At 45.2% G+C, this 14,833-nt stretch overlaps 1 protein-coding gene across 1 annotated transcript in view; it reads left to right on the forward strand.

Moving 5' to 3' along the window:
- The window catches only part of LOC111964506 (whirlin-like), a 71,613-nt gene that overhangs the window by 32,756 nt on the left and 24,024 nt on the right, over positions 1-14,833 (forward strand). The window contains exon 3 of the mRNA XM_070443747.1: positions 232-268. Within this exon, the coding sequence (XP_070299848.1) occupies positions 232-268 (37 nt within the window). The remainder of the gene's footprint in view (positions 1-231; positions 269-14,833) is intronic.

The raw sequence follows: 14,833 nt of genomic DNA on the forward strand, positions 1-14,833 counted from the left end.
AATAGGATTTTGAATGGGACAAGAATTGTGTGTCCTCACAAGGTTAGTTAAACAAGAGTGTTTGTGTGTGTGTGTGTTTGTGTGCGTGCGTGCGTTTGTGTGTGTCCACATATTTTTAGAGAGACAGGAAATTAGAAAATGCTGGCAGTGATACCTGTGTGTCTGGAGTGAACTGTCATGAGTCATGAGTACAGTGCAATAATGTGTTCTGTTTATCTGTGTGTCCTGCAGCTTGTCCATGGACCAAGGAGCCTCTGCATCAGGAAAGGTAAGGCCCACCACACGGAGATCTGTCTTTGAAATCAGTAGTCTTACACTTGTGTGTGCGTGCATATGTGCTTGTCTGTGTGCATGTGTGCCTGCGCGTGTGCGAATGTGTGTGAGAACGCACTACTAACTTCCCGTGCTTGTGTGTTTGTGTGTGTGTGCTGGAGGCTGTGTGTGTGTGTGCACATTATCATATTTCAAATCAAATAAAATGTTATTGTCAGATGTTGTTTGTATGATCATATTTGCTCTCTCTCCATCTGTGTCCACATCTGTGACAGCGTGGCATCATGTCAGCCTGTAGGGAGAGAGGGACGCTGGCATTGCAGCCATGTCACGCGGTGGGCCCCAGTGTTATTGAGTGTGAGGGCATCAGCAGGGCGAGAGGCCAGGGTTAGAGAACATGACCTGAGGAGAGGGAGCGGGACTGTACATAGCTCTGGTCCAAGGCATTACGTGCAGCTTGCTGATGCTGTTCATTCTTTTCATTTTCCTCATCAATCTACACACAATACCCCATAATGACAAAGCGAAAACATGTTTTTAGAATAAAAATCTGAAATACCTTATTTACATAAGTATTCAGACCCTTTGCTATGAGACTCGAAATTGAGCTCAGGTGCATCCTGTTTCCATTGGTCATCCTTGAGATGTTTCTACAACTTGATTGGAGTCCACCTGTGGTAAATTCAGTTAATTGGACATGATTTGGAAATGCACACACCTGTCTATATAAGGTCCCACAGTTGACAGGTCATGTCAGAGCAAAAACCAATCCATGAGGTTGAAGGAATTGTCCTTAGAGCTCCGAGACAGGATTGTGTCGAGGCACAGATCTGGGAAGGGTATCAAAAAAATCTGCAGCATTGAAGGTCCCCAAGAACACAGTGGCCTCTATCATTCTTAAATGGAAGAAGTTTGGAACCACCAAGACTCTTCCTAGAGCAGGCCGTCCGGCCAAACTGAGCAATCGGGGGAGAAGGGCCTTGGTCAAGGAGGTGACCAAGAACCCGATGGTCACTCTGACAGAACTCCAAAGGTCCTCTGTGGAGATGGGAGAATCTTCCAGAAGGACAACCATCTCTGCATCACTCCACCAATCAGGCCTTTATGGAAGAGTGGCCAGATGGAAACTACTCCTAGGTAAAAGGCACATGACAGCCAGCTTGGAGTTTGCCAAAAGGCACCTAAATACTCTCAGACCATGAGAAACAAGATTCTCTGGTCTGATGAAACCAAGATTGAACTCTTTGGCCTGATTGCGAAGCATCACATCTGGAGGAAACCTGGCACCATCCCTACTGTGAAGCATAGTGGTGGCAGCATCATGCTGTGGGAAGGTGTTTCAGCGTCAGGGACTGGGAGACTAGTCAGGATCGAGGCAAAGGTGAACGGAGTAAAGTACCAAGAGATCCTTAATGAAAACCTGATCCAGAGCACTCAGGACCTCAGACTGGGCCGAGGTTCACCTTCCAACAAGACAACGACCTTAAGCACACAACAAGACAACACAGGAGTGGCTTCGGGACAAGTTTCTGAATGTCTTTGAGTGGCCCAGCCAGAGCCCGGATTTGAACCCGATCAAACATCTCTGGAGAGACCTAAAAACAGCTGTGCAGCAGCGCTCCCCATCCAACCTGACAAATCTTGAGAGGATCTGCAGAGAAGAATGGGATAAACTCCCCAAATTCAGGTGTGCCAAGTTTGTCGCGTCATACCCAAGAAGACTCAAGGCTGTAATTGCTGCCAAAAGTGCTTCAACAAAGTACTGAGTAAAGTGTCTGAACACTTATGTAAATGTGATATGTCAGCAAATTAGCAAACATTTCTAAAAACCTGTTTTTGTCATTATGGGTTATTGTGTGTAGATTCATGAGGGGGGAAAACCATTTTTGAATAAGGCTGCAACGTAACAAAATGTGGAAAAAGTCAAGTGGTCTGAATACTTTCCTAAGGCACTATATGTAATGTGGTTTGTGGTTGTCATTCTTCACCTACTTGACCATGTAGTGCTCTATCTGAACATGATGTCCCAGTATGCTTGTGCTGTAGAGAGAAAGGGAAATGCCTGATCAGCAGAAAGAGTCTGTAGTTAAAAGGTCCTCGGTTTCTCACAGACGCTCCGTGTTTTGTCTTTGACTTCAAAATCTAATTTTATTTGTCAAGTGCGCTGAATACAACTGGAGTGGACTTTACCTTGAAATGCTTGCTTATGAGCCCTTCCCAACAACGCAGAGTTTAAAAATAAAAAAGTAACACAAGAGGAATAAAATAAAATACACAAGAATGTACTGTAGAATGTACTGTAGAATGTACTGTATCACTTCCGGCCATGATTGGGAGTCCCATAGGGCGGTGCACAATTGGCCCAGCGTCGTCTGGGTTTGACCTGTGTAGGCCGTCATTGTAAATAAGAATTTGTTCTCAACTGACTTGCCTAGTTAAATAAAGGTGACATTTTGTTTTATATATGTACAGGGAGTACCAGTACTAGATCATTGTGAGAGGTACGAGGTATTTGAGGTAGATATGTACATGAAGCCAGGGTAAAGTGACTAGGCATCAGGATAGATAATAATAAGGTATTTGAGGTAGATATGTACATGANCAGGGTAAAGTGACTAGGCATCAGGATAGATAATAATAAGGTATTTGAGGTAGATATGTACATGAAGGCAGGGTAAAGTGACTAGGCATCAGGATACATAATAATAAGAGTAAAATAAAGAACAGAGTAGCAGCACCATATGATGTGTGTAAAAGTGTGTGTGTGTTTGTGTTGTCAGTCTGGGTGTGTGTGTGTTGTGTGTGTGTGTGTGGGCGTATGTAGTGTATGTGAATGTATGAGGGTTTTGTGTGGGCATGTCAATGTAATGTGTGTGAGTGTGTATATCTTTCCCGCTAACAATATTGTTTGGCCCCCCCAAAAGCCCCCCAATTTAATTATTAATATTTTTTTCATTAAAATAAAGAAATTAATAAATCTCAAACCCGAGATGCAAAAAGTCCTAAATGCAATATCCCAAGAAGGGAGTTACCCCACCTAAATAATGCAAACGTTACATTTTCATTTCATTCATGAGGAGAGAGAATGCAGGAGACAGTCAACTAATAAAGCAGGCAGCGGACCATTTTGTGGTGCTGAAACGTAAAGCTGCAACCTCAGTACAATCAAGAGAAGGTGAACAGCGGCTGGTGCTGAAAATATAGCTAACGTCTGATGCAAGTGGCACACAGCAACAGATGGAGAAAAACTACACCAGTCAAGTAATTAATTTCAACTGTAACGTAGATGCAGGAAGTCAGGAAGCAAGTGCAGTTAGTGAGTTGAATGACGACGAACATGGAACGATACAAAACAAGAATAGCGTCTAAACATAGAAACATAAACAATATTTCCTGGTGGGTGATAACAACGGAGTGCTATGTAAAGGGGAAGTAATCAGAGTAGTGATGAAGTCCAGGTGTGCCTAATGAGGCGCAGGTGTGCGTAATGAAGGTTGCCAGGTGTGCATAAGAATGGGTTGCCAGGACCGGTGGTTAGTAGACCGGCAACATTGATCGCTGGAGAGGGGTCTAGTGGGAGTGGATGTGACGTGACTACCCTCGATGTCCAGGGGAGGCGGAGGGGTGTCGTGGGGGACGGCATCAGCGTTGGAGCCTCACGTGGGCAGTGTCCCAAACCTCTACTGCGCGTCGGAACCACTCATCCACCAAAGGGGCTTCAGTCTGGCTCAGGTACCATGGAGCCAGGGCCAGGTGGTACCCCAGGACGCACTGAAAGGGAGACAACCCGGTGGAGGAGTGACGAAGTGAGTTTTCCGTATAGGGAAGAAACCTCCCCAGCTCCTGGTTGGTCCTCTCCACCTAGAAGAAAAAGAAACACACACCTATTTAGGCGAAGTGCTGGCTAGCGGAGTAGAATTTTCCTGTTGGACTGAGGTCAGTACCTGGATGTGAGGTTGACCGTGACCCCCAGCTTCTGCATGAAGGCTCTCCAGACATGTGATATGAATTGGGGACCACGGTCAGAGACGATATCCTCCAGAAGGCCATAGTGCTGGAAGACCTGCTGAAACAGAGCCTCAGCGACCTGGAGGGTGGTAGGGAGACCAGGGAGAGGGATAAGCATGCCACCAAAACGCACACAAGGACTCGGCTCTCCTGAGCGCATCCCTGATTTGTCTCGATGTCTGGAATTCAATCAGCTCAGTTTGAATTGCGGCCTCATCCAGCGAGGGTATCGTTTTTTTAGTAAGGGAGGAGAATTCTCCACCTGGGCGGACTGTGAGAAGAGCACGTACGCAACGCAATGATATTCTTGGGCATGCTGTAATCTTCAAATCTAGTGGAGAAGTTGTCCCTCAGCTGCTTGTTGAAATCTTCCATCACCTCTGTGACAATGCTGTGGCCTGGTCCCTCTGCCTGTTGTTTCTTCAGTGTGCTGAAGTGCAGTTGCCTTCTAGATGACAAGTCCAAATCGAACGACTCAAGCTTCCTAGTAAAGGCCTCAAGTTTTCCCACCATGTCTACAACTGTTTTCCCTCTTCCTTTTCACTGCAGATTTAACCTGTTTCATTTACAGAATGTCAGGCAAAAAAGCTGTGTGCGTTGCTTGCAGTTAATGCTTGGATGTTTCTGCGTCGGGCCTCTGTCTGGGACAGGAAGTTCCATGCTTCAAAGTTCCAGATTCATAATGATGTCTGAGATTGAATTCTTTGCAAACAGCGACATTTTCATTACAAATAAGACACACTGGCTTGTCATTGGGAAAATATGGTAAGATGAGCGCATATCTCTCTGCTCTTTTGATACTTTTTGAGAGGGACATTTTCTCTTGCTATCAAGCTAATTGTTCTGAACCAATGTTTCCCCCCACCAATCAACGCACAGAGAAATAGACAAAAATAGTTGAATAGAGACATGATTTTACGAGCGTAATCAGATCAAGATTATTGTTGTTGTCACTGAATTTATTATGTACTAATCAGATGTGTTAAAAATGTTGCTCAATTTGTAGTGTAGGCTAATAAATTGTGCTAATATTGTTCTAGCCCGCCGACTATTAGCACAGAAAGAAATTGGCCCGAGGCCAAACCTAGTTGACGAACCCTGGTGTATATGGTTTGTATAGTCTAGTGGGTGTGCTTCACTTTTGCCATCAGTGCCACAGGGAAGATTTATTTAGATGGAAAGGAGACAGGTGGAGAGTTGGGAGAGACAGCAGCTGCCAAAAGGAAGGACAGCAAGGGAAGAAGAGGAGAGGAAGAGACGCGAAGAGATCACCATCGATTACACATCTCCTCTCCATTGATATTACAAGGCAGTGTCTTCGAGTCCACAGGGACTTGAAGAGGAGAGGGGTATTGGGGAGACTTCCACAAAAAGTGTTACAACCCTTGTGTGTACAAAGTCAGTCGTCTTAAAAACCTAGAAGGAAGAGATTAGTACTATGGCCAATGATTGAAGAACAAAGGAATGGGTAAGAGATTATAACGCGGTGGAGATGACAGGACGGATAAAGGTGAGAGGAAGAAGTGGGAGAGGCGGATTACTATTTTTCCGCGATATTGTGACTGCCTGGATTAGAAGTGATGAGGACAAGACGGATAACCAGAGGGAAAGAAGCCAAATCCTAACGCAACCTGGCTCCCCAGCGGCTAATGCCCAGAGCGTAGAGAGCAGCATCGAAGGCGCTAAACCGCTCGGCAGGGAGCTTTCTGCGCGTATAATCCAGAGCCTCCTATGATCACGGGGATGGAGAGAGGGAGGAGGATGGTGATATTGGGCCAAGAGTGCAGACCAGTGGTAGCGTTGAAGAAGACCGCAAGACGGGTACAGGGTCAAGTGTCGGCAGTGCTCAAGACGATATCGTTGATACCAAGTCTTAGATATACATGAAGACAGAACGCTTGGAAGCCTCGCAGACCTAGCAGACCGGAGGGAGAGAGAGAAGTAGTAAGATTCGAGAGTGAGTGACGGTGCAAGAGGGGGCGGCTGGGCACAGGAACGGTGTGTAAAGGAGGATAACACGCACAAGGCAGCTCGGGCGCAGACGGAATCGAGACGGTTAGCGATATGGTAGGATACGTCATGGCACAGTTGTACCCCATATGCTCGCACCCTGGTGGATTCCTCTAGCTCTAGAAGCGGCACTATTACGGGGCCTGAGTCAGAGACTCGTAGCTGGAGAGCTCCTTAGGCTCTAAGGAACCAGGAAGATTGGCATAGCGGAGGGGTCGCCTCATAATGAGGTTGTCGTGCGAGAAAGAGTGCCCTAGGGAGAATTGGCAGCTGGAGGATTAGAGATCATCCAATCTAGCGTGGTGGGGGGGGGCAGAGGGATCGCGCCTGGAACGTAGCTGCAAAGGGTCCGATGATAGAGCCCGCAGAGGGTTCAGTGAAGGCGTGCTTTCTGGGTACCCTGTCACGGGACGGGAGAAGTCAGCGCGATGGGGAACACCAAGTGATAGGTCATGGAAGCGCGCGTCAATTACACGAGCTCGTAATCCCATGTGGAGCGGGCTAGAGGAAAGCGGCTAAAAGATATTCACGCATGATGGACGGGTATAGAAGGGACCAGGAAGATGGGAGCACGAGGGAGGGAGAAGAAGGGCACGTACGAGGGGGGGGGCACGATAGAGAGATGTCGTCCTGGTTCCTGAGACGAGGCGACTGCTAATGACGACTCACGCGCCAACTAGGTATGCATGCAAGGCAGGCAGTTGAGAGTAACGAGTGAGATTTATGCCGTTGCAAAATGACTTTGACGTTATAGGCACGCTGGAGGAGCTACATGGTCACCTAAAGCTGGGCATGTTCTTATGTGTTTTGCTAGAAGGGAGTAGCGGGCGGATGGCAAGGGACGTCAGCAGAGGCGTGCTGAAAGCAGCAGATAACAGAGGACGGGAGAGGAACGGGGTGGACGGATATAGGCAGCCACGATGCGAGCGGAATGAATGGTACCGTAGGGGACGAGGAGGTGACATCATCAGTGAGCGTGTAGAGGGAGTAGGTGATCAGGGAGAGGGACTTACTAGCTGGCTCCGGGGCACGAGGTTGCGCATTAGATTGCCTGGCGGGGGGCATTACGCGGGGGCGCACGACAGGCCAAATGCCCACGCTGATCCTCAAAAAGTGGGAAACGGAGGGGTGCACAGGGTCATATAGAGGGATACTTGGGGGCTGGAGGGAGTGTTAGTCGCGCATTTAGTACGGTGTATACAGGGGTAGCCCGGGAGTGCAAAGGGAGGAAGGGGGCGAAGGACTAATGATCATCGCAATCATGAGGAGGGACAATACTATGGCCCCCGTCCACTCTCCTAAACGCCACCCTGGGGAGGTTAAGCAGCGAGTGAGACGTGATGGGGTAGAGTAAAGGCGGATGGTTGCGACACACTTTCATCAGTACCACGCGTCAGCTGTGGTAGAGGCAAGAAGAGCAGAGAGTATATTACGATATGTAACATTGGCGCAGGTCCCGGTAACGCTATTGGTGTATGAGGCCGATTGGACACGTATCGAGAAGAGGCGAATGATGGCTGAGGACATGTAAGATGGACGAGTGGTATGTTGACGGAGGGAGGTGTGTAATATCTCGCGGGGGCGGGAGCACTGGGCGCAAGGGTCATAGAGCGAGACGATATGCGGAGCCCGCTGCAGCCTAAAAACACGGAGAGCGACATAAATATAGCTCTAAGCTCATTCACTGAACATTAAATAACAACACTACCAGACAGCGCGGCGGAGTAAGAAACGGCATCGTAAGTAGCTAAAGCAACAGCCGGATTCAAGATACGACGGGGATAACCTCATTACGCGGGTTACGGTGTATGGGGGGGAATCCTAAGCGCAAATGCCCTTGGCGGGCGTCATTATCATCGGTTAGGATGGGTTATTTTCCAAGGGTACTCAAGCTATAGCAAACAACGGAGGTTGAGGACGCAGAAGATGAAGAGGAGCAGCACTCCGCAGAATGCACACGGGCCAGACAACAGCACAGCACCAGACGACACGTGGTACAAGAGAAAGGTTAGTTAGAACAGGGATAGGCATTAACTCGAAGGGTCGAGTACGAGTAAGGGAGACGATGAGTCTAATGATGTAGCAGCTAAGAGCTTGCAGGTATTGCGTGTGTGGGCGAGGTCACATGCGGAGGTTGGACGCTTATAGGTTTGGTATCGCGACGACGAGACGGCACTACTGGGACGAGGGAGTCAGTTTCAAGGGAGTGGAGGCAAGGAAGTAGACAGGGGCATGGTCATACTATAGTATTTCACAAGAACAGTGAACACAGGCTCGGGTCGTAGGGTTGTCTAGGGATAAGAGATCCACCGCTAACACGGTCCAGGATATGTCGGGGTATGGAGGTTAGGTTACAGATAGCGCGATGGATACGGGGGGAGAGCGAGTATCTGTTTCAAGTTATGTATTGGCAGAGGTTGAGTAGCGTAGACATACACCACGCTGTGCTGTTCTAGAGATTTTGATAACACGCGGGTATCAGACCCGTAGACGTCCACCAGGGAGAAGAGCAGGTGGTGATGAGTTGAAGTATAGGATGGACCATATAAGCTATGCAGAACGTTGTGAAAAGCTGGGGGGAAGAGCGGTCCAAGACAACGAGCATGTTGAGGAACCGGACTATGGCGACGTCGGAGGAGGCCGCAAGAGACCGAGATAGAGGAGGATCATAGGCTGAAGAGTGCGATACAACAAGAAGGGGTGAGAGAGAGTAGGAAACGGGGTACATCACAAGGTTATTACCTTTTTCTGTGCTTCAATTCTATTTGTTGGCTTATGTGGGTGGTATTCTCACCTGGGGAAACTCTTCACCGTTTAAGCAAAGCAGAGCTATGGAACATCACGATCCACACAGGAACTCAAATAGATAATAAGCGGTCAGAACTCGCCGACGCAATATTTGACGGGCTCATAAGTCAGAGCACGTATTATCGTATGCACGTTTATAGTATTGACATTCAGACGATTTTTAACATTCAGTAAACCATATGTTCAACACTTACTAAACGGTGGGAATCCTATAAAATGAAAAGAACGGGTGTTCACACAATTCAAATAGCCACATTATGCAAGGACGAAGGAGCAAGGATTATTCGATACCTGAAGTACACCAAGTCTCCCTAAAGATCAATCAGAGTAATAAATGCACTTCAGATTATAAGGGGGCGAACTTGAACGATCTTACTGCTCATCTCTCCTGTCACGCGTCCAGCCTCATTTCTAGCCAGCCCTTGCTGCTGATGCCCTTATCAGCTAACCACATGCTGCGCACCACAAAGTTCCTCTCATTAATCTCAAGGATTTGCGCCCAAAGTGCGAGACGAAAAACATTGCTACATGGCTGGGAAATTATTGGTCGGGGGATCAGGAGAGGGGAACATTGTACGCCCATGAGTCAGTACCCAGGTGTTCATAGGAGACAGAAGAGTGGAGTTGGAAGCCACACCCCTTTCAAGTACGTTAGTTCCACCTGAAAGGTCGCTCGGGTGGATTCCCACCCTGAATGAGCTAATCCAGATGGTGCCAATTTAACTGTTTGATGTGTGGGATAGCTGAGGGTGTCCTCAACAACAACAAAAAAGTATGGTGACGGGGATGAGTTATCCTTGGTTCTCACCAATTCAAACTTTATTCCTAAATTAGACACATCCATTCTATGTTATAATCAATCAACTAATGCAAGAGCACGCTATATAAGCAACTGGTTGATGAAAAATGAATGACTGGAGGATCCGACGCAATGATATGTGCAGCGCGGGCACAGAATTGACGGCGCTCAACAGCGATCGTGGCTGTGGAAAAGAAACAGCCGTCTGGCTCTCTCACTCCGCCACGCGCGCAACACTCTACAGAGTCGCAACCAAGAAGATTACGCGTGCGGAGACTAACATAATTACACAGCCATTCTGACTCTGAAAAGTTTACTCCCAAATCCCTCATTTAAAAACGTCTAACCTAACTTCCACTTAGTACACTATGGATGCGCACCCTGACAAAGGCGAACCGATAGCAGAATAACACATTCAAAAATTGTTATAACAAAAGACCCGAACATGTGCAAAAGGATTACTAATGACAATACAAGAAACAACCACACATTGAAGGGGAAGGGTACGTGGTCTCAAGAATAAAGGGAATCAGCATGGTGAATAAATATGGAAAATAAGTACTAGTTGTGAAATAGAGATCAGAAAAGAAGGAAGGAACAGCCTGCGTTGCAGTATATGTGACACAACAGGTCTGAACAGATAAAGCAGAAGTAGTACGAAAGATATCAGACCCATTCCTTCCACATTTTGTTACTTTACAGCTTTAACTAATATGATTAAATAATAAATAATCAATCAATCACCACAAACCCATAATGACAAGGAAAAATGTTTTAGAAATATAGCAAATACTCCTTACTACAAACGAATACAGTACCTCTTGTCATGTACTCGATAATGTTGAGCTCAGGTGCATCGTTCCATTGGTCATCCTCGAGATTTTCTACAAACTCGATTGAGTCCACTGGTAACTTCATTAGAGTTGGAACAGATGAAATGGACACCACCGTTATCATAAGTCACCCAACAGTTACAGTGCATGTCAGAAGCAACCCAATCACGATAGTGAAGGAATTGTCCTAGTCCGAAGCGGTGTGTAGGACAGTCTGGAAGATCAAACTGAGTGAAGGTTCCCCAAGAACTACAGTGCTCCATCTTTCAAACTAAATGGAAGAAGTTTGAACCACCAAGACTCTTCTAGAGCAGCCGCTCGCCAAACTGAGCAATCGGGGAGAAGGCCTGGTCAGGAGGTGACAAGAACCCGATGGTCACTCTGGCAGAACTCCAAAGGTCCTCTGATGGAGAGAACTTCCAGAAGGACAACCATCTCTGCATCACCCCCACCAATCAGTGCCTTTATGGAAGAGTGGCCAATGAGAACTACTCCTAGTAAAAGGCACATGACAGCCAGCTGAGTTTGCCAAAAGCGACCTAAAACTCTCAGACCATGAGAAACAAGATTTTCTGTGATGAACACAATTGAAACTCTTTGGCCTGGAGCAAGCAGCCACTGAAAACCTGGCACCATCCCCTACGTGAAGCATAGTGTGGTGAGCATCATCGTGGGAGATTTCAGCGTCAGGCTGGGAGACTAGTCAGGATCGAGGATAAGCGGAGATGAAATACGAAGATCCTTTGAAGACAATGACCTAAAAGAGCACTACGACCTCAGACTGGGCCAGGTACCCTTAACAGACAACAAACCCTAAGCCACACAGCAAGTGCTCGACACAGTTCTGCAGAGTCTTTGAGCCAGCCCAGAGCCCAATTGAACCGATTCAAGCATCTCTGGAGAGACCTTAAAAACAGGGGCTGGCAGAGCATGCTCCCCATTCAACCTGACAAATCTTAGAGGAATCTGACCAGAAAGAATGGAAAATCCCCAGATTCAGTGTCCAAGTGACGGTCATACCCAAGAAGGAATCAAGGCTATGTGGATGATTGATGAGGTACGAAAACAACAATTTAAACATTTAGAATAAGGTGTAATGTTACCAAAATTATGTAAAAGCAAGAGTCTTTTCCGGGAATGCACAGTCACCGAACCCGTTGAATCAATGCTAACAACACGAAATAAAGAAAGCGTACCCAAAGAGTTTTGTAGACGTTTTTACGTTATTTTTGACAAGCTTTATTATAAGCAAACTACAAAAACAATAGCATTCATCGGAATGAATCCACTTTATTAAATGTTACGCTGATATTCGAGTCGCTTTTCTTATTTATAACAAAAATCTGATGCATTCTAATGAAACGCTTATTGCTGTCGTGACATTAACTATTGAAGATGATTGGACTGATACAGTGTCTCATAGAGTAGGAAATAAGGCCTACAATAAGTACGTATAAATTACACAGCAGCGCCAACTTTCAGCGCAATGTTTACGGCTGCTATACAACCCTACTAATGATATTGACATTACTTATAAATAAGAAATAATCAATTAACACATAATAAGTCATAAACAATAGAAATGAAAGAACAAAGAGTTGTAATTATTAATTAAAATAATATAATTTTTCTACATTGACAGGGAACAACACCAAATACATAATAAAAACAGAGAACGTCTAAGAGAAAGTCCTATACACATTACACAAGGATGATTTTAACAGCAGAGGGATAGTCCTTTATTAAAGCAGAGGAATTGAGCTTTATTACACAGAGATCGATCTGTATATTACATAGCAAGGATGAGCTTATTAAGCAGAGAATAGTCTTTATAAGCAGAGGATGATCTTTATATGAAGCAGAAAGAGCTTTTACAGCAAGGATGGTCCAACAGCCAGTAATGAATCTATTCACGAGCGAGTCTTATACAGCAAGATGAGCTTTTAATTAACAGCGAGAGGATGACTCTATTTAAGCAGAGGAGAGTCGTTTAATACAGCAGAGGACGAAACTTTATACAGCAAGGACGACTCTTTATTATAGCGCAGAGAATGATCTTTATACAGCAGAGATGGCTTATACAGCAGAGAAATCTTATTATCAGAGAGAATAGATCTTATATAGCAGAAAGATGTCTATACAGGCAAAAAGATTAACAGCAGAGACGTATCTTTATAACCGACAGGCGGCTTTATACAGCAGAAGAGGTCTTTCTTTAAGAGCTAATACTTATGACAGCAAGAAGTCTTTATAAACAGCAGTCAGATCATCTTTAACAGCAAGGATGTCTTTATTACAGCAGAGAAGTTTAATTACAGCAAGATGATCTTTAACAGCAAGAGAAAATATCAAAACAGGACCGAATGTGAATGGTAACCGGACATGTGTTGTGCCACAGACACAATAAGCTATTAAACAAACACAACCACAAACAGAAGCACGACTTCATATTCGGTAGATAGGTAATAGAAGATATGATGATTAGCAACAGGCCACATTAACAGTACTATTGAATATAGACCTAATAAAGTTTGAAGATTCTACTCCCACTTTTCAGACATATTGACACTTTCTCTCATCTCTAACTCGCGCGACCCCTCATCGGGGTCCAACAATAAGCGGTAACAGTGGGAACGCAATTACCTAGTAAAGTGGCCATAACCGAAAGGTGCTCGGATTTGAATCCCGACACAAAACGTCCTTGCCCCTGAAAGGCATAACCTCTTTTCCCCGTAGGCCGTAAAAAATGCTAAACTGACGGCCAGGAAATAAAACAAACAAGGGGGCAATATAGCAACAGTCTAGAAAGGCGCCAACAACACGCAGAACTGTGACCCACGACCGCTACACACAGAAAGCGGAAGAAAATATCAAAAAACAACATACTATAATGTCTTGCAAAGTTTCAAATTGAACTTAATAACCTATATACTAATTAGTAGCACGTTCAGTGATTGACTGGCCATTCCCCAACGGCGCCAATCAACAGTGTTCTTACACACCGTTTTTTTTTGCCACTCGGCCGGGCCTAAAGAATGTCGGTTGACCGGGAACCAATAAGCAAATAGTCGGACCATGACTAAATGGCGCCTAAGGCCTATTGATGATACTCTAGTGTTATGTTGCAGGTAAGTGCAGTTCGCGTGAGTGCGGAAAAGTAGACACCTTCACACAAAAGATAATCAGCACTTTCACACTATTCCGATTTCAAGGCAAGCTCCGTCCATTGCATCAGCACACAAATACCGATCAAATATCTAGTACATATGATACACCTACACTGCTAATTAAAGGAGGTAAGATAACATAACCACAGAGACATATGATTGCATAAATACAGTACAGGAGCCAATACAAATACACTTACTCGAATTTTGAGATAATAAACGGGATAAACAAAGAAAAAACATTAAGGGTGTACAAATTTATACTTCGCTAACCAACTTTCCATATATAAGTATACTCCAGACAAATTTTTTCATAAACCCTAAACGTTGGGCACATGGACTATGTCATTGATGACTTCAGCCCATTTTTACACTTTGTCAGCAAAGTGATTCGTGATTATCCAGAAACAATGAATACACAAAAGAAAAAAAAACGAATAAACAAAACAAAAGAAAAGAAAAAACAAACTAACATAAATATCTATATCATTAACACAATAACCAATTAGGAAAGCGAGGGGAAGCGTACCAGATGCCTTGGTGCAGAGACAGGATGGGCGATTATACATTTTAAATTATTCTTTTGATTTTTTTTTCTTTAATTTTTTTTCCTTTATTTTTCCTTTTCCCCCCGTGATTTTCATTTTTTTTCGCTTTGCTGGACTTTCCAGTGGGTTATTCCCTGGCGCAGTCGGTCTACCTTCACACCCAGTCTTTCTCCTGTCCATCGTGGGCCAGCTTACTTCATCATCTGAAACATAGGAGTACTGTTGAGATGAAGTTCTATTATAAGACTTAATAAGGTTTGATGTTATCTGGAGTCTGGTTCTCTCCATGTGGTGTACGTCTCCTATTAATATAAATTGGAGCTCTAGTAGGCAGATATAAGCCTTCGCCTCCAGCTGTTTGCTTAGAGATTCAGGGACAATTAGGAC

Source organism: Salvelinus sp. IW2-2015, linkage group LG5 (genome assembly GCF_002910315.2).
Source record: "Salvelinus sp. IW2-2015 linkage group LG5, ASM291031v2, whole genome shotgun sequence".
Classification (NCBI taxonomy): Eukaryota; Metazoa; Chordata; class Actinopteri; order Salmoniformes; family Salmonidae; genus Salvelinus; species Salvelinus sp. IW2-2015.